The 22,932-nt window shown below is 38.1% G+C and overlaps 4 protein-coding genes across 5 annotated transcripts; 2 read left to right on the top strand and 2 right to left on the bottom strand.

Moving 5' to 3' along the window:
• The first annotated feature begins 62 nt into the window (after nucleotides 1-62).
• Nucleotides 63-1,440, top strand: LOC126596442 (uncharacterized). The gene is made up of 3 exons (XM_050263028.1): nucleotides 63-230; nucleotides 412-568; nucleotides 1,194-1,440. Exons 1-3 carry the CDS (start codon nucleotides 228-230, stop codon nucleotides 1,238-1,240), a joined length of 207 nt encoding a protein of 68 aa, XP_050118985.1. The 5' UTR covers nucleotides 63-227; the 3' UTR covers nucleotides 1,241-1,440.
• Nucleotides 1,441-1,900: 460 nt separating this feature from the next.
• LOC126596441 (F-box only protein 6-like) lies at nucleotides 1,901-5,385 on the bottom strand. The gene is made up of 2 exons (XM_050263027.1): nucleotides 5,204-5,385; nucleotides 1,901-3,411 (listed from the first exon to the last, which is right to left on the bottom strand). The coding sequence occupies exons 1-2, from the start codon at nucleotides 5,383-5,385 to the stop codon at nucleotides 2,166-2,168; spliced, it is 1,428 nt and encodes a 475-aa protein (XP_050118984.1). The 3' UTR covers nucleotides 1,901-2,165.
• A 4,242-nt stretch (nucleotides 5,386-9,627) lies between these two features.
• Nucleotides 9,628-11,592, bottom strand: LOC126596995 (probable serine/threonine-protein kinase PBL15). 2 transcript variants are annotated; one of them, XM_050263737.1, is made up of 5 exons: nucleotides 11,262-11,587; nucleotides 11,045-11,189; nucleotides 10,650-10,777; nucleotides 10,435-10,561; nucleotides 9,628-10,210 (listed from the first exon to the last, which is right to left on the bottom strand). In XM_050263737.1, exons 1-5 carry the CDS (start codon nucleotides 11,493-11,495, stop codon nucleotides 9,834-9,836), a joined length of 1,011 nt encoding a protein of 336 aa, XP_050119694.1. In that variant the 5' UTR covers nucleotides 11,496-11,587; the 3' UTR covers nucleotides 9,628-9,833. The 2 variants fall into 2 exon arrangements, with proteins under 2 accessions (XP_050119694.1, XP_050119693.1); XM_050263736.1 differs by having other exon boundaries at nucleotides 11,045-11,592.
• Nucleotides 11,593-12,275: 683 nt separating this feature from the next.
• On the top strand, nucleotides 12,276-14,845 carry LOC126597086 (4-coumarate--CoA ligase-like 1). The gene is made up of 6 exons (XM_050263852.1): nucleotides 12,276-12,798; nucleotides 12,893-13,474; nucleotides 13,567-13,756; nucleotides 13,931-14,076; nucleotides 14,168-14,235; nucleotides 14,428-14,845. Exons 1-6 carry the CDS (start codon nucleotides 12,304-12,306, stop codon nucleotides 14,669-14,671), a joined length of 1,725 nt encoding a protein of 574 aa, XP_050119809.1. The 5' UTR covers nucleotides 12,276-12,303; the 3' UTR covers nucleotides 14,672-14,845.
• Nucleotides 14,846-22,932: the final 8,087 nt, after the last annotated feature.

Below are 22,932 nucleotides of genomic sequence, written 5' to 3'. Positions count from 1 at the left end.
ATTACGTGGTTCGGCCAATCGCAGCGAGGGCGGTGACTCCGTAACGCCGGGGTCGGGGACCCTATCATCCGCTTGCTAAAAATAAAACCGCCTGAAAACGCTACTGTTTTCGTGGAAGAGAAAATAAGGGCGAGAGTCAGAACTCGCCTCAGAGAAAGAATTCGACCAGGAAGGGGAGGAGTAATCACCTGCGACGCACTTCAGCTACCGGATCTACACCCGCAACCATGGTAACATTCTCGCTGATCCCCTCTGTAATGTTAGATGAAATCATTTGGGTTTTCCAAAGTTTTGTTCTTTGATGCGGATCTGTAAAATTGAATTGAATTGTTTTTGTAGCTGCATGTGAAATTGGGATTATGATGATGATGTGCGTGTGTGTATTTAAATTTGAATTGGGGATTTTTGCAGACGACTTCAAGGCGTTTGGCTGACAGGAAGGTGGAGAGGTTCGAGAAGAACATAACGAAGAGAGGGGCGGTGCCTGAGACGACCGCCAAGAAGGGCAAGGATTATCCAGTGGGCCCTATTCTCCTTGGCTTCTTCGTCTTTGTTGTCATCGGATCATGTATGTGCAATCTCACTCAATTTAGCAGATCACAGACCTGATATGATTATGTCATAAGCTAGAGTTTGCCTAACGGATATCATTTGAATAATCCGTATAATTGGTAATTATATCTGGGTTTTAGCTCCCATTTGGGATTCTTGATTTGGTTGGTCTGCATTGTATTGTGTCTGCATGCAATGGAATTTGTGAAACTTTGAAGGGGATTAAGAAATTGATAGAAAGATTGAAGCTTTAAGCACCCATTTTGCAATGCTCATTTGGATTGAAGCCGAAAAGGGTTTCGAATTTGTTTCGATGTCTTGATTTGAATAAGATGAAAACCGAAACGTAAAGCACTTAATTGACAATGCTCATTTGGGTTGAAGCCGAAAAGGGTTTTCGAATTTGTTTCGTTTCCTTGATTTGAATAAGATCAAAACCGAAACGTACAGCACTTATTTGGCAATGGTCATGTGGGTTGAAACCCAAAGGGATGTTTGAACTTGTGACGTTGCCTTGATCAAAAAGATAAGGGGGGGGTTTTGCTAGTTTCAGTTCATTTTTTTTCTGTTGCAAATTTGATGTGCATGAATGATTTTTTGGTGTCGTTGCGATTCTGACCTTTTGATTTTGTGTGGAGCAGCTCTCTTTCAGATAATCAGGACTGCTACAAGCGGAGGCATGGCCTAATCGAATCGACGCTGCTGCTGCTGCAGATGCTTTCTAATTTATGAGAGATGGCATGAACCCGTCATGCCGTTTACCATTTGTTAGCGATTAGGAAACTGATGATATACAGATGTGATGTAGTAAGAACTAAAACAGTGGTGTTTCTATCTTGTGAAGAGTAAGAAGTTTGAATAAAGGATCCCTTCCTCTGCTTCGCTTAATTCTACCCTTTCTTGTTTATCCCTATGCATTGTTTCATTGTCAATGGCTAGATTAACTTGTATCTCTCGTCGGCATCACCGAGATATAATCGTGTCTCCGACAATCGTTTCTCTTGTGGTTGAGTTTGCATGACATGAAATTTTGTGCAAAACTTCAGGGTTGTGAAAACCACTATTTTCCTTGCCTTTGGCAATCCACCACTATCAAGGTTAAGATGTACAGATTTCGGAATTATTTGTAGTAAAAACGATTCATTCTTGTAGACGAGATTGTGTTTGTTTGATGACCATTAGACGAGGTTGTATTTGTGAAATTTGGGCCCGTTTGATAACCATCAGATGAGATTGTATTGTATTCGCCCAGTTCTACATTGTCCGAGACAAATCAAGCCTACCAATTTGAAGAATTCGAGTGCGCTTCTGATTTTCCAAATTCCAGTTCCACCACCTGCAAACAATATAATGGTAGACAGACGGTTTATTTCAGTACAACCAGTTACAAACACAGATGAGATTACATTCATCAAGGTGACTGAAACATAGGCATTCTAATCTGTCTTCCGGAAACAAAGCAATGTGTCAAGTTTGAACACAAAAGAGTAAACTCCGGCCGTCATACAACTTACAACACATGGAATTGTCCACTTGATTAAAACAAATAACGAAAATTGTCCAGAAACAAGTTGGCCGGGAAAGCTTGCAACTGACCGTGACGAAACCGATGGCTAAGGAACAGCAGTCGGGGTTGGATAAAATGCGGTGCCACATGCAATCCATTGCCGCTTCCTCCCGTGTGGCACCACGCAAACAGGGACCTTCAGCCATTCCCTGCTCGACACATTATATGTAACCAATCTGTTCATTTGTCTCGACCTCAAGGACAGCATGAGCAAGCCTTTGTTACCCAGGCAAGTCATCCTCACGTGCTTCCCGTAAAACTCCAAGCACCATACATTTGGCATTCTGTCAACCTCCTTCCAAAGAAGTGTCATTTTCTGAAGCTCCCAAATGCACACGCATGTGGCAGCATTCTTTGATAACAATCCCACGAGCATGATCCGGCCTCCACATTCAGCAAGTGTATGGTCAGTCAGATGCAGCGGGGTGGGAATTATGAACTGCTTCCAAATCCCAGTGGCCATATCATATGACACAATCCCTTCAGGGTCTGAACGCATGAAGTAGAGTGTGCCATCGATTGAAACAGCCTGCGACCGGAAATTCAGAGATAGTGGCAGCTTAACACCTGATGGCATGATTCCTGGACGGGTCCAAGAATTCGTCACTGAATCATAAACTTCGTACTCACCGTCACAAACCACCCATAGGATCTTGTAGCCGCCACTGGTTGAACTCCTATTCAAAGTCATCCCCACAGCAATGCGAGACCAGACCTTAACTGACCTGGCTGGCAACTCTTTAAAAGATTGATTCAGGGGGTTGCAAACATAGAAGTTCCTATTACCGATATCAAGAAAACATACCAGTCCCCCTGCTGAAGCCACCGGTAAAACAATTAACTTTGTTGGCAAAGAAGAAAGAGTGGGATGGTGCCACTTCTTCAAGGAAGGGTCATACATGGCTCCAGAATTCACATTTTCATGAGTGATGGTGTAAAACCATGGAGTAGTTTGTGGGACCTCCGCACAATGTTGAGAGAAACTTTCAGTATCCAGCAAGGAATTCCATTTCCTGCAAACAGTACGAAATCGGAAATATGTAGCAATGGGAAGCCTCGCAATGACAGCTTCATAAAGGTCTTCCGGGAAATCTTTCCAAATATTCTGTTCCATAGGCTCAGTGGTATTGGTAGTTTCAGAGGATTTACCCCGGGTTCGCTCCTTACGAGATCTCTTGGTAGGAGGAGGCTTGCATGGTTCCATCATCTTATAACTTCCAGATTTTCCAGCTGCCATCATAAAACTGTAGTAATCATCTGCAGAACCTTCATCAACGTTAATTGGGCACCACCTGTGTAAATAGAAGTAATGATTAAGTTAATTATATGCTCCTTAATTGAGGAACTTTACCGCAGTTAGAAATTAAAAAGAGAAGAAAAATGAAATGTACACATGTAAAGGTCAACAAAGTACATTAACACAAAGACATGAGAAACAATAACGAGTTCTGAACTATTGAGGACAAAGATGTAAAACAAAACCCAATCTGGAGTTCTTATAAAAAATTGAAGTAGGCAAATCTATGAGGCTGCTTCTACGAGGCCTTATCTACGATTTTATTAGGTTTTTCTTATTCTAAGAACTGATTCAAGCCAACTCCGTGCGGTACAGGCTACAAGCTTTACTGAAACTCTATTAGATCCCTTAGAAAAGAACTTCACTTAGCCTTAAATATTAGTTTTAGGTAATTTGCAATAACTTATCAAAAGAAGCAAGCTAATACTAGAGCATGGAATTGACCAGAAATGAAAGATATTGAATATTAAGGACTTAAAGAGAAAGGAAGGGTCACTGATGTAGTAGTACGAAAAACCTATGACATTCAAATTTTGAAGGTTCCACCCCAAAAAAAACTGAAATCAAACACCAAGCATAAGTTCAACTTCAACAGACATGGGGTGAACAAACTCGGAGAACAAGTGAGCAAATTAAGATAGTGCAATAAACTAACTTTTATACACTTCGAGATTGTATTTTTCATGAAAATTAAGCAATATATCGCTAAATAATGCAACTTTAAGAAACAAGTTGTTGAAGGCTGGAATCCAAGTTAGCCAGTTTACCAGTCAAGAAGTGAAGACAACCAAGCAGAACATGTAATGCTAACCAACAACCTACGCCGAACAGAAAGAGATGTAGAAGATGTAGGAAGTTTGTGAAACACTAAATATGAAGAGGTCTACGATTCAATGGAATATACGTAAGCATACAGTACAAGGAACCAAGAGGTGAAGTTCACGTGTCATATTTAACCAGAAACTAATTGTTTTTATTCAGTACCCTAATGTAATGAACGTCACCTACAAATTTACCAGCTTGGTCCAAGGAGACGGTTTAGTTGGCGATCTATGTTTCTGAAAACCCCTCTTCCAACTTTTCCTTCATCTAATCAGATTCTTAAAGTTCAAGGACCTAACTGTTCTTTTGCTCCTTCCCCTTTTCTGGTTTGCTATGGTAGACGTAATCAAATGGTTTTAAGACAGAAATGGGCAACCATGAATAGGTTCAGAGTTGGCCATGAGCCTCCCCAAGAACACCGTGAACCCGGAAACCCAACCCCGGCTGGACAGTCATGAAGACAAACCAGAGAGGGGAGAAGAAAACAAAAATATCAAATATTTGCACCATTGCTACTGTCTATCACTAAATAGTTTGGTAGAGCCCATCAATTTTGTGACAAAGAAATAAGCTAAACATAAAAGGAAAAGAGATGAAGCTCATAGAGTAAAAGGCAGAAATTAAATAACAAATTCCTCAAATAATTAAGACCCAACTCCACAATGGCAAAACCATTTCTGCAAAGCAATCAAACCCAATTTCTCAATCGTAAATGGCAACACAGCAAACAAAGCAAAACAACCAAATTCAGCAAGAGAATCAAGGAAAGCCATGTAATTTACACTTCAGAGGAAGAAAAAGAAACCAAATAAAGCAAACAAGGAAGCAACTCGAACAAAAATCAGAATACCACCAATAAACCATGAAAAGAAAGAAAGAGAAGAAATTGAAGAGATGGGTCGGAAAGAAATGGAATTTGAGAAGGCGGGAGAGATCCAGAAGAGCGAGAGAGAGAAGAGAGAAACCTGAGGAGGTGGTGGTGGTGGTGGTGGTCTTGTTGTGGTTGCTGAGAGTGGCGATGGCGGAGAAGAGGAGGAAGCTGAAGCTGAAGCTGGAGATGGTGTTGGTAATGAGGAGGAGGCGGGTGAGAGCCGACGAGCTCCTGAAGCTGACCGATGAGCTGCCTCAGCATGGCCAGCCCTTCCATGCCCCTCACAGGCTCTCTCTCTCTCTCTTCTCTCTCTCCCCTCTCGCGATTGACGACCCAAACTCCCAAACAAAACACACAAAAACCAGACCTTTTATTCTTCTTCTTATTTTAATTTATTTTTACTGAGAATTAATTAAATAAAGAACAGGAGAGCACCAGAAAAACCAGAGCTGCCCCTTTCTCTTCTTTCTCCATCCCCCAACCCAACTTCCACTCTCTCTCTCCTCCTTTTCTCTCCTCTCTGACTCTCTCTTCCCCAATGTTTTATTTTTTGACCCTAAAAATAATTACTATTTCACTTGTTATAATATCAGCATACGATTTATTTAATATGTCATGGACTTTTGATAGAGTATTGTAAAACTATATACACATTATATTATATAACACAACTGAATTGGTATGTAGGCAGTCAAACTAGAAAAACTTCTTTGCTACAACTGTTCGTGGATTTTTTGTCGGATGCTCAAAATAAAAGTTTATTGTTTACAAATTCTCTGGTAATCATTTCGTTTTCTTTTTAACTTTTAACCGAAATTAAAATTATATTTGGCATTGTTCTAACTTTTGAGGATGATCTTCATAATTTTTTATATGATCTCATCTTCAGAATTAGTATCAATTACCAAAACCTTCTATAACTATTTTTAACTTTTATTTAGAAACAGAAATAGTGACCAAACAAGTTTATTATATTATTAATTTTTTTTGTTACATATTGTTTAAACCTTGAAAAATAAAGTTTGTTTTTTTTTGTTGTTGATGGGTATAAGAGTAAATTCATAAGTTTAACATAGGGCTTTGCAATCAAGTGTGAACGCAAAGGATTTTAACCTGATGATGGTCAAGGAAACCACGGAAGAGAGCGACTTTTGAAGTAGCAAATAATAATAGCTTGGCTTTTAGAGAATCAACGGCTGTGGTTAGATATGGGAAGGCTCTTTCTTTGTTGCCCTTGTTCCACGCACACTTTTCCCATTTTATGATGAATTTTGTTAGAATTACGGGAGTGCCTACCCCTACTTATGTCTTTTTCAGTCTTTTCCTCTACTCATTTTTCATAATTATCACAATACCCCTCAAGTGCTTATCATTATTCATCTTTCTTTTTTTAGAGTTTTAACTAAACACTTTTGTTACTGTTTACTTTTAACGAAAAACCAAATTTTTACTTTTAATTGACACTATTCACTATACCTTTAAAAATGGCTTTTCGTTAAAATAGAAGTTTTTTTTGAACTTTTCTTAATTTTCCTTTCTTTTTTTCCCTTTTCATTTTTGTAGTAAAAAAATGAGATTACAAACTAAAGCCCTAGGGCACGACACACCAAAATGTTAAAATAAAGCTTTTTAATCAAAACGGTTTTTAAGTTTGGCAGGACTCCCATTTTGATTACAGAGATTTAAAGCTGATAGAAGTGGTATTTGAGATTGTTCACCGTCAATTATTTTGGTCTTTTCATGAAAAATCTCTGTTAAATTGATAATAGTTTTTTCAAATCAACCCCTCCACTTAAACTGGTGGTTTTATCAATTTGATGGAGATTTTTCATAGGATGACCAAAATGATTGATAGTGGACAATCTTAGAGATCATTTTTATCGATTTTAAATCTTAAGGAACAAAGTGTAGAGTTATGACAATCTCATGGACCATTTTAAATAAACAGAATCCACTTTTGAGAAACTAAAATATTATGACTTAAATCAGACACAAGTTCGTCAAAAAGTTGGCTTTTTGAAAGTTACTTCATTTTTCTTTTTATGTAAAATTACTCAAATTTTTAGATATTTTTTATACGTGTGACATTACAAGACAGGATGAAATACTAAAATTCAGCCTCCGCGCACAAAATGCTTGTAATTGCTTGAACTGCAAATCTTTGCAAACTAATCAATTTTACTTTCAAGGCACTAAATATGTTATATGTTGTACATCAATTTATTTATACGATAAGATTAATTTGAGAGTTCATTCATATGAAAAGACGATAATGATTTTGAAAGCAAAAGTATATAAAAATGGAAAATGCAAATAAGCAAAGTTGAAAATGCTCTTCCTTCATGCGTAATCAAAAGCCATAAATGACACTAATAATGTCTACCCCTAAAAACATGGAGAAAAGAAAAGTTGAAAGAAAAATCGCATACATTCCCCATCACAACATTTGTTGAAATAAGTGATGGCAGCAAACCTTGTCTTAAGCAATCAAAGTCATACAAGTTCCCCACTGAAGAAAGATCACATATGCAAATGTCATTATATAAGTGGATGGATATCTGAAGAAAAAAAATCTCTATACTTATATGATATGTAATGTATCACATAATGTTCTAGACACATTAAAAAATCTCTCTCCGTTGAAGATTAATTCTACCATTTGAATCACGGGATACCTCGGACTTTGAAAAAGAAAAGAAAAAGAAGCAATCATACAATTCATTTCCTAAGCAAATGGCCAATCTACGCATTCGATCACACATCATGAAGTGACTAATAAGTGAGTGGGATGTTTTCCTTTTCCTTTTTCCATTTTATCAAATCACATCTTAAAAGTAAGTTAATAAAGTTTAAATTGGATTAACCTAAATTAAGCTAAGAAAGATTGATTTAATTGTTATTTACCACATGTGTTGGTGTTACTTGAAAAATGAGCATATGGGATAGTTTGGTGACTATTGTAGTTATTTGAAAGTTTCTTTCTCCTAAGACTTGTGGGACTTTCCTTTACCTAATAAATTTGTTACACCCCCAACCCCAGAGTCATGCGCACTGATGCAATAAGTACCAATTGCTTAAACCCAAAACATAGCAACCTAAGCTAAATTGTTGCTTCAATGCAGCACTTGAGCCTTGGCTTATTAACTTGTCTTCCTATAACACTCATCCTCTCTCTAGAAGCTTCATAAATGGAGAACCATTTTGCGAGATGTGAGACAAGCGGGCAGTCAACATGATTCTATTGTGGGAAGTGCGAGAAAACTAAGCGAGTCGTCTGATTGTCTCACATTCTGCACAAACACATAATCATCTCAATCGTTTCAATGTCTCACATTCAACAAAACGAGATCTACTAAAGTAGTTTTCTCTCTCATCTCTTTGTGTTCATTAGAGACAATTTCTAATGTAATTATATCATATCTAGATCATAATTCGATTCAGTTCGAAACAGTCCAACTACACAACTGAACAAATTGAGGGAGAAAAAAGTGGGAAAATGGTAAGGAAGATAATTAGGTGAGGAAGAGGTGGAGAATTTGGTAAGGGGGGAAGTAATGATTAAATGTGGAGGCTAAAGTTAAGGTGAGAGGGAAGGTTTTGAAAATTAATGATTAGGTTTGGCAAAACCAAGGGGAGTGAGTGAGTGAGATGCGGATGCGGTTTTGTAATCATTTCACATGCTCTCCTTCTTCTTCTTCCCTCCTTGGGAAGGAAGAAAGAAAGAAGACATTGGGTCATTTTGGTCATTTGGATGGTTACTGGTGGGTATAAATGGTATAATTGCCCATCATCGCATTCATCATCGATTCCCTTCTTTTACGTGTGCATTCGATTCCCTTTCCCCGTGTGAGATTGCTTTTTTGAATCTTCACTCAACCCTTTCTATTTTCCTCCATTGATTCCGCGCCATTTCATCTCAACCCATATAAATGCAAACTTTTGGTTGGGAGTAGTCCATCCAACTTTAGCACTATGACCGTCTTGCCATCATGTGACACCAAGCGTAACATGTGAAATGTCTTGAATATTTTGTATGTGCGACAATAAGAATTGACATCTGAAAGATAAAACTGATCAATGATGTAATTTTAAGATATATGGAGAGTTTTCCTTGTTTGTTGGGTTAGTTCATGTGCGACACTTTTTGTATTGGATTCATGTTGATCGTGCTGGATTTCTTATTTCAGCAAAAAGGGTTTGTAATTGTATTACATACAGCTTCCCAATATTTTTTAGCAATATAAGATATGTTAGGAAACCACATCATTGTAATGTCCATTAGTAGATGTCCATCAGTCTATGTAGTTGCGAAACCACATCATTGTAATGTCCATTAGTAGATGCACATGAGAGTCAGTCTATGTAGTTGCACCCACCGTTCACAATTGTTACCAATGAAACCGTCCAATGTTTCTTTGATGTTCTTCTTGAGCATGACGCAACAAAAGCAAGATGCTTAACAAAATGTCTCAACGAGGCTTTAAGACATGACAGATAGTCAATGACAACAAGTCAAAGTGGTGTGCGAGCTTCGTCTTGCTCACGATAGGAAAAATTCTTAAACGCACCACTAATAATATCATAGCGTTACTCATAATATAATACTCTTTTGAACTCAACTACATACTATATCCAAATTGAATGAGGAAAAACTAGAAGGTGAAGGAGGTTACAACCTAATTGCTACATACTGTCATCTGCATCCTGCATTGGTTGCCTAATGCCTACATGCCATGAAATGTCTTCTCCCTTTTGTTAGGTCTAGCATCACCAAACCGTTGCAAAAGCATTAAACCTTCAAGACTTTCAACAACGTTCTTCATTGTCGGACGGTTTGTCGGGAAAAATTCAACACAACGCATCCCCAGCTCTGTAATTGCCGTACCATCTTCAACAACATAACTCCAGTCTTCCTGTAAGCCTCTGTGGACAAGTGAGCAATTGGGCTTATATTCCTTCTTGGCCCAGTACTGGACTAAATTGTCCAGGCCCAACTGGGGTTCTTCCACACTCTCTAGCCCAAACCCTCTCTTGGCTATTAGGCCCAAGAGAATCACGCCGAATGAGTACACATCACAGCTTGTATGCCAATACCTACCCCCTGAAAAATGAAACGCGTTTTGTTTTTCATCAGTTTTGAACGTTTCTTCTCTCGATTGAACGTCCCTTTTTTTACTAAATAACAGACTGTCGATATGGTGAGAGATAAATCATCACTAACATTTAGTAGATGATATTTCAAAGAAAAAAAATTCAACGTGTTATTGATACATGTAGGCACAAAATTCTAAGAATCGGACATATTTTTGAAGTTTTGAAAAGAACCTTTTGCAGCGAAAAATGGGTCAACAAAGCCGATGGACGTTGGTATCTGCTTTTTTGGTGTAGGACTCATGTCACCAATGATTCCTCCACTAATGAGTCCAAAATCAAATAATTTTGGCTTGCAATCCTATAAAACACCAAAAGTTGTGAAGATATTAATTTCAATGCAGATTTGAAACAGATAAAAAGAGAGGTTGAAGGCCTGAGGTCCAAACCCGATCCAGAATTATATGAGATGCATTCATATTTAGCACCAAATATGGCTTCTCCTTGTTGTGTAGAAATTCAAGCAGGCCTGCTAATTGCACAAGCAGATTCACCCTCTGAACCCAGTTGAGATAATCTGTGTATAAATTTAAGCAATTAGAGCGGAAAGCGCTTATGAGCATAAGTGTTTCCTATATAAGCAATTTCAAACACTGAAAGTTTCATTAAAGTTCCAAATGTTTCTTTGAAAAACAGTGAGAAAACACCATAAGACACTTTTATAACACATAAATCCTTTCTAACTTTTTATGTTTAACGTTACCATAAACGCTTTTGATTATTTGATATAAGCTATTTGGTAATCCACAAGAATTTGAAGGTTCAAAACATAAACTGAACTTACCTTTGACAGTCAAATTTTGCAGTGTGTCCCATGGATTGAGGTCATAAACAACACCTTTCACTTCCTTTTCACAGCAGTAACCAATCAATTTCACCAAGTTTGGATAACCATTTAAAGTGGGATGTGTCAAAAATTCGACTTCTTCCTGCAGCAAAAGCCAAATCATCAGTTGGGTAAACCCTCCAAAACCCAAAAGGCTTAAACTTTTACAACTTACCTTAACCACCAGAAACTCATCATGCATGAGTTTACTGCAGCCAGCTGATTTTTCATCCCATACTTTTACTGTAACATCTCGAACTTGATCTGTTCCAGTAAATCCTTGCCTAATCCGTCCTCGATATAATTTACCGAACTGGGTAAATCCAATCAAGTTGTTCTGGTGAAAGTCATTGGTGCATGCTCTCAAGTCCCCAGATGTAAACACTGTAATGTTTGCTGCAGAATCCATCAGCCATAGAAAGCAAATTCAGATGATAACTGAGAAGAAAAATAGCTATACTAAGCCGGTTATATATATATATATATATATATATTATAGCTAGCTCAGCCTCCTTATTTTATTAGACGTTGACAATTGTATATTACTCTTCCTAATGATATACAGCAAGATTTTAGGTTACTTTTTTATGTTTTGTTTGAATCTTGAACGGTATTGCTTTCGTTTTGAAAAGTTCAACGGTTGACTTATACTGATTCCACGATCCAATGCATAAACAATAAACATCGAATTACGACGAAAATGTACCTGATTCCATCGCTACAGAGCTGGAGAGACGGTATGCTATGTTATGTTGCTCTATGTCACAGAAAATCTAATGGAAGGCTACAACAATAAAAAAACAACGACCGTGTCCTGATTAAGTTAATGTAAAATCCGAACGTCATTAAATGTTTGCCTAATTATGCTCAAACCAAATCCGAAGTCATTATTGATGTAATGTACAGTTACCCTAACAGCATTCCGATCAAATCCGATTTTCGCGAAGATAAAATTTAATCTGCTGTTCTGTAAGAAAACTCACGAAATATGGAATATGCATAACAAGCAAAGGGGGTGATAATTTTTTTTTCCACATGCCAACAGCATTGCCCTTGAAGTTGAACGGCTTGCAAATAGCTTGTGACAGAAACATGATTTAACAAGTTCTTACCAACCAAAAGACCATGGAAAATCTCACCCTCACTTGTTTTCTAACAACATCTCCTTATTTAACTCACTAATCCCATCTTAATTTTCCTTTAAATCCACTAATCCAATGGTAAATCTCATACCTTCACTCGTTTCAACCTCCCTTTGGCTTCCATTAGCTCCCTTTCACATATTCATCATGGGAACTTTTGTGCAGAACTCAGCCCAAGAGGATGAACATATTTTCGGAAGCCGGTCCCCATCTGTCCGAGTACCTGATAACATCACATTGCCAGAATTTGTGCTCCAAAATGCAGAATTATACGCTGGAAATGTCGCGTTCGTGGAGGCTGTGACTGGAAAGAAAATTACGTACGGCGAGGTGGTTAGAGACACAAGGAGGTTTGCTAAAGCCTTAAGGTCTCTTGGCCTTAGAAAGGGGCAAGTGGTGGTGGTTGTTCTCCCAAATGTAGCAGAGTATGCCATTGTTGCCTTGGGAATAATGGCTGCTGGTGGTGTGTTTTCGGGTGCAAATCCATCGGGGCACACATCCGAAATTAAGAAGCAAGTTGAGGTTGCTGATGCCAAGATAATTGTAACAAATGGTGCAACCTATGAAAAGGTAACGTACGTTAATTCTTTTACTTTGAATAATGCAGGCATTTATGATCACATAAAAATCTAACCCTTTGAAGTTGAGAATTTGAGATGATCAGGTAAAATCTTTTGGGGTGCCGGTAATTTTGCTTGGAGAAGAGGTTATTGAAGGTGCCATGAACTGGGAACACCTACTACAAGCAGCAGACCGTGCGGGAAACAGAATTAATGAGGAGGAGCTGAAGCAGACTGATCTATGTGCCCTTCCCTTCTCATCAGGCACAACAGGATTGTCTAAGGGTGTAATGCTGACTCACCGAAACCTAGTAGCGAACCTCAGCTCCACGCTCTTTGGAGTAACGCCGGAAATGATTGGTAAAGTCACCGTGCTAGGCCTAATTCCGTTCTTCCACATCTACGGGATCACTGGAATATGTTGTGCCACGCTCCGAAACAAGGGAAAAGTTGTGGTGATGGGAAGATATGAACTTCGGACATTTCTTAACGCATTGATCTCACATGAGGTTACCTATGCGCCCATTGTGCCGCCAATCATTTTGAACTTGGTTAAGAATCCAATTGTTGATGAATTTGATCTCAGCAAGCTCAAACTCCAGGCAATTATGACTGCAGCAGCTCCTCTTGCACCCGAAGTCCTCAACGCTTTCGAAAACAAGTTCCCCGGCGTCCAAGTCCAAGAGGTGACACATTGTGACAAAACCCTACGTCTGTAGCTAAAAATTGTAATAAAATATTATGTATCTGTGCTGATTAATGATTTTTAAACTTGCAGGCATATGGATTGACTGAGCATAGCTGCATCACACTCACTCATGCAGGACCAGGTCTTGTAGCAAAGAAAAACTCAGTAGGGTTTATTCTTCCAAATTTGCTAGTCAAATTCATTGACCCGGACACCGGTCGTTCCCTACCGAGAAATACACCCGGTGAACTTTGCGTGTTGAGTCAATGTGTAATGCAAGGTAAAGCATAGAGCTTTCGGATTGATTTGCATCAAACTGAATATGGCTTTTTAATCGGGAATAGCATCCGTATGGTTCCAAACTCGTTATTTCAGTTCAAAGACTATTCGCGATAAAAAAGCCAACTGAATAATGTCAATAGATTTCATGTCACAACTGTAACTTGATTTTCAGGTTACTTTAACAACGAAGAGGAGACTGCCCGGACTATCGACAAAGATGGATGGCTTCACACCGGAGATATTGGCTGCATAGATGATGATGACAACGTCTTTATCGTTGACCGGATCAAGGAATTAATCAAGTACAAAGGTTTCCAAGTAAGACGGACGACTTATAATTAATAGATTAACTAGACTAATCGACATTGCAATGCGTTTGCTTGACTAATTATGTGTGCGACGTTTGAAGGTGGCTCCTGCTGAACTTGAGGCCATTCTTCTGAGTCATCCCTCGGTTGAAGATGTAGCAGTAGTCCCGTAAGTTTATTTCCATAAACCGAAACAAAGACTTCTGTTGTTCTTGTTCATATTCATTGTTAGAAATTTCCTATGCACGACGCCCATCCTTTGTTAAACGGTGGACTTTGCATCCACAATGTGTCAATAACACATCGACATGCTTTGTTATTGACAATGCTGTCTACTTATGTTATTGGCACTTTTTTGCAGGCTGCCGGACGAGGAGGCAGGGGAAATTCCGGCAGCAAGTGTTGTGATCGCAGCTGGTACAAAAGAGAGCGAGGAAGAGATAATCAACTACGTGGCCTCAAACGTTGCACAATACAAGAAAGTGAGAGTGGTGCACTTTGTGGACACAATTCCAAAATCGCCCTCAGGGAAGATCATGAGGAGGCTTATCAAAGAGAGCATGATGGAAAAGATCAAGGCATCCAAGCTCCACTGCCTTAACTAATATCATGGTTTAAACTACCATAACCGGGCCAAAGCCAATACACACGGATATCGACGGGCTAGGTGTCTATCACAACCAACTAGGTCGATTGTTGTTGAGCTGTGATTACCAACTAAGCTCTATTAAGATTACATATCTGGTTTAAAATGATTAATTAAAATGTCGTTTATCTTCTATCTATATTATAATACGTTAAATAATTCACAAGACGTACCAACATATTTTGTTTGGTGAGTAGGAGGCTAGGAGGGTTTGGTTAGGTTTATCGGATTTTAACAAGAAGAATTTGAGAGACCGAGCCGTACTGTTGGTGAATTGACTAGACACGAGTGATGAGTGGGACCAGGCCATGGAACAAGTCGACTAGTCGAGGGAGGGGGTGGTGAGGTTCCACTTGGTATGGACCTGCACACGTACCTTGATGCAGGATCACACATATTTCCATACACAAAAAATAAGTACCTACGTGAAAATCAACACATCTTGGCAACTTTCTTACCCAGAGTCATTTCTTTTAAATTTATAAATCTGATATATAAGTAGAAATAATTTAGTAAAAGCTTATAATTATATTGTAAATTGTATGTACTGTTTAAAACATCCTCGTCTAGGTGCTACACGGTTGGTTATTGTCCGGCTTAATCTATAGGTGTTTAAAAATAAGAAATGACACTTAACTTATCTAAGCGTCCGCCTAGCTTGTTTATACCATCTTAGGTCGCGACTCTCGCTTATACTGAAAATTGATAACTTTTATTTTGCATTTTATTTTTCATTAAAATATAAGAGACTTGTTGAGTACTCGAATAAACACTCATTATATGCTTGTTCCTCATGTTCTCAATATGTTTTAATACTTTATAATTTATAGGTTATCTTATTTTGCAATTTATATATCTCAATACAATTATGTATATTTTTAAGTATAAATAGGTACTTATTTATATGATATATAATCAATTAAATTAAATTTGCCTAGGCCCCACCTAGACACCTAGGTGTTAGATCCCAACTCACCATCCGACTAGCGTCTAACGTCTAGTGTCTTTTAAAATCTTGATTGTATGATACCGAAATATTGTCGTGTGGCATGATTAACTATGTGATTTAGGCGAGACTAGAGTGGGCTTCAGTTTGATACTAGTTTACGAAATTCATACCAATCAATGGAATATGGTCCAATCATGTCAAAAAATAGTCAATCACTCACATATAATCGATGGGGGAATATATTTCACCGGATTTGGATCCTTGCCGAATCCCCTTCCTGGGAATCCTAGGGATCAATGAACAAATACCGTTGATAAAAAATCATGCGCCACAAATTTTTTTTTTACGCAAAACAATGATGCTTTACTTTTAAAAATATAAAAAACATTTAATTAGGACCGCACAATTTTTTATCAATAGTCCGTGTTCGTTGATCCCTAGGATCCCCAGGGAGGGGATCCGATGAGGATTTAAATCCATATTTCACCAATGATAAATTCTTGGTAAGGTGGACTATGAATTTATACTTTAGTGTACATCTATTCTATTCTATTAAGAGAATAGGACTTGTCAACTTTTTGCCCCATTTCTTCCAATTTTACCCACTTTTGAATACACAATGTTGACATGAGGAAGGCAAAATAGTACTTTTGTACCTTGTGACAAAATGACAATCATATCCCTATTTTCCTATTTTACCCTCACTTTGATACACAATATTTACATAAAGAGGGTAAAATGGTAATAATGTAATATTAAGAAAAATATGACCTGATTAAGAGATCCTATCATCATTGTCTCAAAATCTTTTTAAAAATTTTAAAAACTAATTACACTCCTTAATAAAAAACAAAAAAGAAAATGAAATTGTTCACACATAAAATGTGTGCTCATCTTCTAGTTATTAATAGATAAAACAATCGTTAAAACATAAGTAGAAATTATGACATGTGGCGCTATATAGCGCATAATAGTTTCTCTATACGTTTCTTCAGACTAGTCGACTTTGGAAAGTAAGCCGTTTTTTCTTTTGATAACGACAAATTTTCTATGGATTTGTTTTCACCTATCGCTATTCATTAAATTCAACACAATATCAAAACAAAATATATCACTACGAAAAATAGTTTTCTCATGGAAAGTATCAAAGTGTTTTTGCTAAGAATGAAAGTGGCCATCGCACATCCCATATCTCCTTCTGTTCCTTTTGTTTTAAAAAGAGATTATTGTGATTTCGTCATGAAAGTCCACCTTTTTAGAAACCAAAAAAACTTACAAAGATATTTCAACTTTTCTTAATCATTATCTTGTGATTCATCCATTTCTTCGGATAACATGAGATTTTGAAAACGATGAACACCACCAAGTGGTAGCAATGAACAGCAGTGAACGTGCCCACGTGTTCCCTTCTCAGCATGAGATCTTGAAATTCGATTTAATTAATTTATCGGATTAGTTAACTAATAGTTTCCATTAGCCAACCTCAATCCACAAGAACTTATTGTTCATTACACACACGTTTAGCCAAAATTAGTTAATTATCCTATCATTATTTAATGTTTAAACACATATTTGGGCAAACAAAAACGGACAGAGATTCCAGCCGGATCTCCCCTACTAAGTCCTAAGAGTAGTTCCACCGCTTCTTTTAGCCCGGCACCCAGGCAAAAAAATGAACCGGCATCCATGAAATTTGCTCCACCCCAGCCTTTTAGGTTGGCACCCAGCCCAAGCCAGGTCACATGCTGATCCAAAATCGACAGAGGAAGAAGACGACCCATTTGATGTCATGTTGATGCCATGGCTATCGTCTCTCTCATTTGACGCCACACACAAGAACTCGCCACCATTACTCTCACCTGCACCGGCCTCCGCGGAACCCCATCCGATCCCATTCCATAACTCTGTTGATCTCCACATTCATCACTTTCCGCTGCGCCTCTGACGCCTTTCGATCCTTAGAACCCCATCCGATCCCGTGCCAATCCTAGGGCTCCGGTTGCTCTACGTAGGGACCAAACTGGATGGGTAAAATCGGTTGGGTGTGATTGCGAGACATGTGGGGAAGAGGGTACTGGGTGTCTGTATTCAAAGTTTGGTGGGTGTCCGTATTCAAAGTTTGGTGGGTTCGACGGCATCATTTCGGAGTATGGGTTGGGTTCCAGAGAAAAAAAGAAGAAGAAGGGAGTCCAAAGAATCTTACAGAATCCGTGGGAAGAAAGTGGGAAAAGTGGGAAGAAGAAGAAGGAAGTCCAGGAAGAAGAAGAAGGAAGTTCAGAAAGAAGAAGAAAGGAAGAAGAAGTTAGAAATTAAAAATCAAATTATTCTTACTTTAAATCACATCCCCTTTTGATTTTATGTATCTTAAGTTAAATGTTGTAAATAGTGGGTATGTATAGGGCTGGAAAAAAATCCCAAAAATCCCAAACCAAACCGAAAAATTCCCGAAACCAAACCGAAAAATTCCCAAACCAAAATTCCCGAAAATTTCGGTACCCAATACTGAACGGATCCCGAAATTTCGGTACGGGAATCGGTCTCAAGTTTTTGGGATTTCGGTATTCCCAAACCGAACCGAAAAAAAAATATATATTATTTAATTTTTAAATATATATTTAGATCGACATAGTCCATAGAAAATGAAGGCTTCAATAGTTGCACATATTTATGTATGAATGATTTAAATCGACAAAGTCTTGCAATTGTAGCATCTACATTTGAATCCAGATTGACAGTCTTGCAATTGTAGCATCTACATTTAAATTGACATAGTCTTGCAATTGGCACATATTGCAACGGGTTTCTTAGCAGATTGCAGCCCAAAAGTGTTAAAAGGTTCAATTTTAGCCCAAAAACATAATATTTTAGTCCAAAAGCCCAAAAGCCCAAAATCATTTCGGGATTCCCGATTTGTCCCGAAATCCCGAAACTATTTCGGAATTCCCGAAAATTTGGTTTGAGATCGGTATTGAAATTGGGATTCCCGAAATTTTTGGTTTGGGAATCAGGACAAGGGTTTCGGTATGGGATCCCATACCGAACCACCCCTAGGTATGTATGCCCACATTCATACAGTAAAATTTTCACAAGCTTAATAGTATAATTTATATGCTTTCAAAGTATTTACTCTATAAATAGAGCATTACGAGTGTTCAAAGAGATAGAGTAAGAAAGAAAGAAAAGTTAAAATATTTTCAGCATCCTCCTATTTCTCTCTTATCTGCAATCATTTTGTGTTAGTGTAATATATTGCAACAACCTCGCTCATGTCCCTAGCAAAGATTATCTCTCTAACTTTTTCTTATTTATAACGTATTATTAGCACGACTCTCTAATCATTTCTCTTTTCCCTTCACCGAAAGAAAAAAAAATGTTTCCTCTAAGGTTTTTACTGTTCTTCTTCTTCATCTGCCTCAATTGCTAGATATACCCTCGCGAAGAACTGTTTGCACCATGTTTACTTCTAGTTCTCAACCTAGCAGTTTACTTATATCTTTGATTTCTTATTTGGTGTAACTCTTGACTACTAACCCAGTGTTTATTTATGCAATCCAAGATGGTGCGGTATCATCGCCTATCTTGGACTGCAGATATAATTTTATTGCACATTTTAAGTGGAGCGGTATAATCGCCCACCCTATCCTGCATATTTAAATTTGCCTGCTATTTAATTTTATTGCAATTTTAGGTGGTGTGGAATAATCACCCACCCTACTTTGTATATTTAAATTTTATTGCAATTTTAGGTGGTGTGGAATAATCACCCATCCTGCAGATGCAATTTTAGTTGGTGCGGTATAATCGTCCACCATGCTCTGTATATTTAAATTTTCCTGCTGTTTAAAGTGGTGCGGAATAATCGCCCATCCTATAGTTTCGATGAGAATGGTGCGGTACAATCGCCCTTCTCATTAATCATGTTTATCTCGAGCCTGAAGTTTCGAGTACTTATTATTTTGATATGAAGATCAAAATATGTAAGAATAAGAAGTTCTAACAATATATTCCTCCAGAATACATATTATTGCAAGTTTTTACACACCTCATTTTTCCTTCAGAAAAGAAAATGGCAAACTTGGCAAAGATTGATTTTGTTGCCCTGGATATTACTGGAAAAAACTACCTTACCAGGGTAATGGATGCCAAGATCCATCTGGAGGCAGGAAATCTTGGGGAGACCATCAAGGAGGATAATAGTGCATCCTTTTAAGATCGGGCGAAGGCCATGATCTTTATCTGTCGCCACCTGAATGAGGGACTGAAAAGCGAGTACCTCATGGTTGAAGATCCATTAACCCTCTGGAAGGCACTGAAAAATAGATATAATCACCAGAACACGATGATTCTTTCAAGGGCCCTTTATGAGTGAACTCACCTAAGGATCCATGATTTCAAGACGGTGGCTGAATACAATTCTGCGATGTTCAGAATTAGCTCCCAGTTGAAGCTCTGTGGAGAAACAATCACTGAGGAAGATATGCTGGAAAAGACTTTCAGCACCTTTCATACCTCCAACGTGCTCCTGCAACATCAATATAGAGAAAAAGGCTTTACTGAGTACAACCAGCTGATATTTGTACTCTTTGTAGCCTAGCAAAACAATGAACTTTTGATGAAGAATCATTAGTCCCGACCTATTGGATCAGCACCATTCCTAGAAGTGAATGCTGCTTCCCTTGAAAGAAATACCACATCCTCTCGTGGAAATAATTATAAACGAGGAAATGGCCATAAACGAGGCCGGTGGAATGGGAAAGGCAAGAGCCATGGTGTCCAGTTTCACAACTAGGTTCCAAGGCATAATCCAGGCCCGAGCTTTAAAAATGCAAATCGCCAGAAAGGAAAAACTCATATGAACACTCCTAGAAATCCTAAAGGAGTTTGCCATAGGTGTGGTGGCAATGGACATTGGGCGCGTACTTGTCGCACCCCAAAGCATCTAGTAGATCTGTATCAAGCCTCCCTTAAGGATAAGGGTGTTGAGACCAATTTCCTCGACCAGGCTCAACCAATGGAAACACCTAATCCAGTGTCCAATTTATCAGGACAGCTGAACATAACCCACCTGGATGTTTCAGACTTTATTATTGAAAGAAATGAAGTTTATGGGTCCGATTGAATCATTTATGTTTAATGTACTTTTGTTATTTGTACTTGTGGTTTAATGCTCGCATTTTCAATTCAATAAAAGTAGTATTCCAGTATGAATAAACTGCTTTTAACTGTAATTTCTTTACTCAGAGAACATGGATAAAAATTATGGTTATTCTCAAAACAAGAGCAATGGCGGAGACTTTTGTCTTGTAGACAGCACAACCACGTATTCAATACTTCGAGATCGAAAGTATTTCTCGAACTTGGTACTTGCAAAAGTAAAGGAAACAACAATATCAAGACAATCATATGTAATTGAAGGCTCAAGAAAAGCCCAGATTATGTTACCAAATGGAACAATATTGTCCATACAAAATACGTTGAACGCCATTCGGTCTACTCGAAATTTGTTGAGCTTTAAAGACATACGTCTAAATAGATACCACATTGAAATGAAAAATGTAGAAAATGTGGAATATTTATGCATTACCTCCAATGATACCCACAAGCGCATATTAGAGAAGTTGCGTAGTTTATCGAGTGGATTGTATTATACATACATAAAGACAATTGAGGCATATACTATCATGAACCAGAAGTTCATTGATTCAAATGTTTACATACTTTGGCAAGATCGTCTGGGTCATCCAGGATCCACCATGATGCGTAGAATCATTACCAACTCTAATGGACATCCATTATTGAGCAGACATCTTGATGTCTCAAATGATAACCCTTGCAAGGCCTGTTCCCAAGGGAAATTGGTAATTAAACCATCATAACTAAAGGTTGATGATGAATCCCTTGTGGACCTATTCAACCACCTTGTGGACCATTTCGATATTTTATGGTTTTGGTTGATGCATTTACTCAATGGTCATATGTTTGCCTATTGTCTACTCGAAATGTAGTTTTTGCGAGACTTCTTGCTCAGATAATTAAGTTGGGAGCACAATTCTCAGATCATCACATTAAGTCAATTCGACTTGATAACGCTGGTGAATTTACATCTCAAACCGTTGATGATTACTGCATGGCACTGGGCATTGATATTGAACATCATGTTCCTCATGTCCATACTCAAAATGGTTTAGCAGAGGCATTTATCAAGCGGCTTCAATTAATAGCCTGCACTCTGCTCATGAAAAAGCAATTGCCAATCTCTGCATGGGGACATGTCATCTTACATGTAGCATCATTGGTTCTACTGAGACCCATAGCCAACCACCAATACTCATCAATACAACTTGTGTTTGGACATCAGCCAAACATTTCACATTTACGAGTTTTTGGTTGTGCTGTTTATGTGCCTATTGCACCGCCACAACGAACTAAAATGGGACCTCAGCGCATATTGAGAATTTATGTGGGCTTTGATTCACCATCTATCATTAGATACTTGGAACCCTTGACTGGTGATATGTTTACAGCTCGTTTTGCTGATTGTCATTTTGATGAGACAATATTCCCGTCGTTAGGAAGAGAAAAGACCATTCCAGAAAAACGGCAAGAGCTGACATGGGTTGTTCCCACCTTATCTCATTTTGATCCACGAAGCACTCATTGTGAAAATGAAGCGAAAATGATCGTTCATCTTCAAGGTATTGCTAATCAAATGTCAGATGCATTTAATGATGCTTTGAAAGTGACAAAGTCGCATATACTAGCTGCAAATGCACCTACAAGAATTGATGTCCCTATTGGATAAAATAAAATGGCAGCGAATGATTCATCTAGTGCACGCCTGAAGCATGGTAGACCCTTGGTTCAAAAGATTCAGCCCCTCGAAAGAGAAAGATGAGGGCACAGTTGAACCCAAATGAAATCATTCAGGAAAAGAAAATGAATGATAAATCCACAATTCATGATTCTGTACTTCCAGAAAAAGAAAATGTCCTTGATAAGACACCTGTCCCTGAAGAGACAGAAGTACATGAAAGCAACGAAATATTCATAAATTATACATGTACTAATGAATTGTGGGATTGAAATGAAATAATCATAGACGACATGTTTGCATTTGCAATAGCCACTGAAATTATATTAAGCGATGACATTGAGCCCCGCTTTGTTGATGAATGCAAGCAGAGACATGATTGGCCTAAGTGGAAAGATGCAATCCAGGCAGAATTAAATTTCTTGGAAAGACGAAGTGTTTTTGGACTAGTAGTCCAAAC

Source organism: Malus sylvestris, chromosome 13, assembly GCF_916048215.2.
Source record: "Malus sylvestris chromosome 13, drMalSylv7.2, whole genome shotgun sequence".
NCBI lineage: Eukaryota > Viridiplantae > Streptophyta > Magnoliopsida > Rosales > Rosaceae > Malus > Malus sylvestris.
The sequence above is the reverse complement of the archived record's forward strand: the minus strand, read 5'-3'. Positions and strand labels throughout refer to the sequence as shown.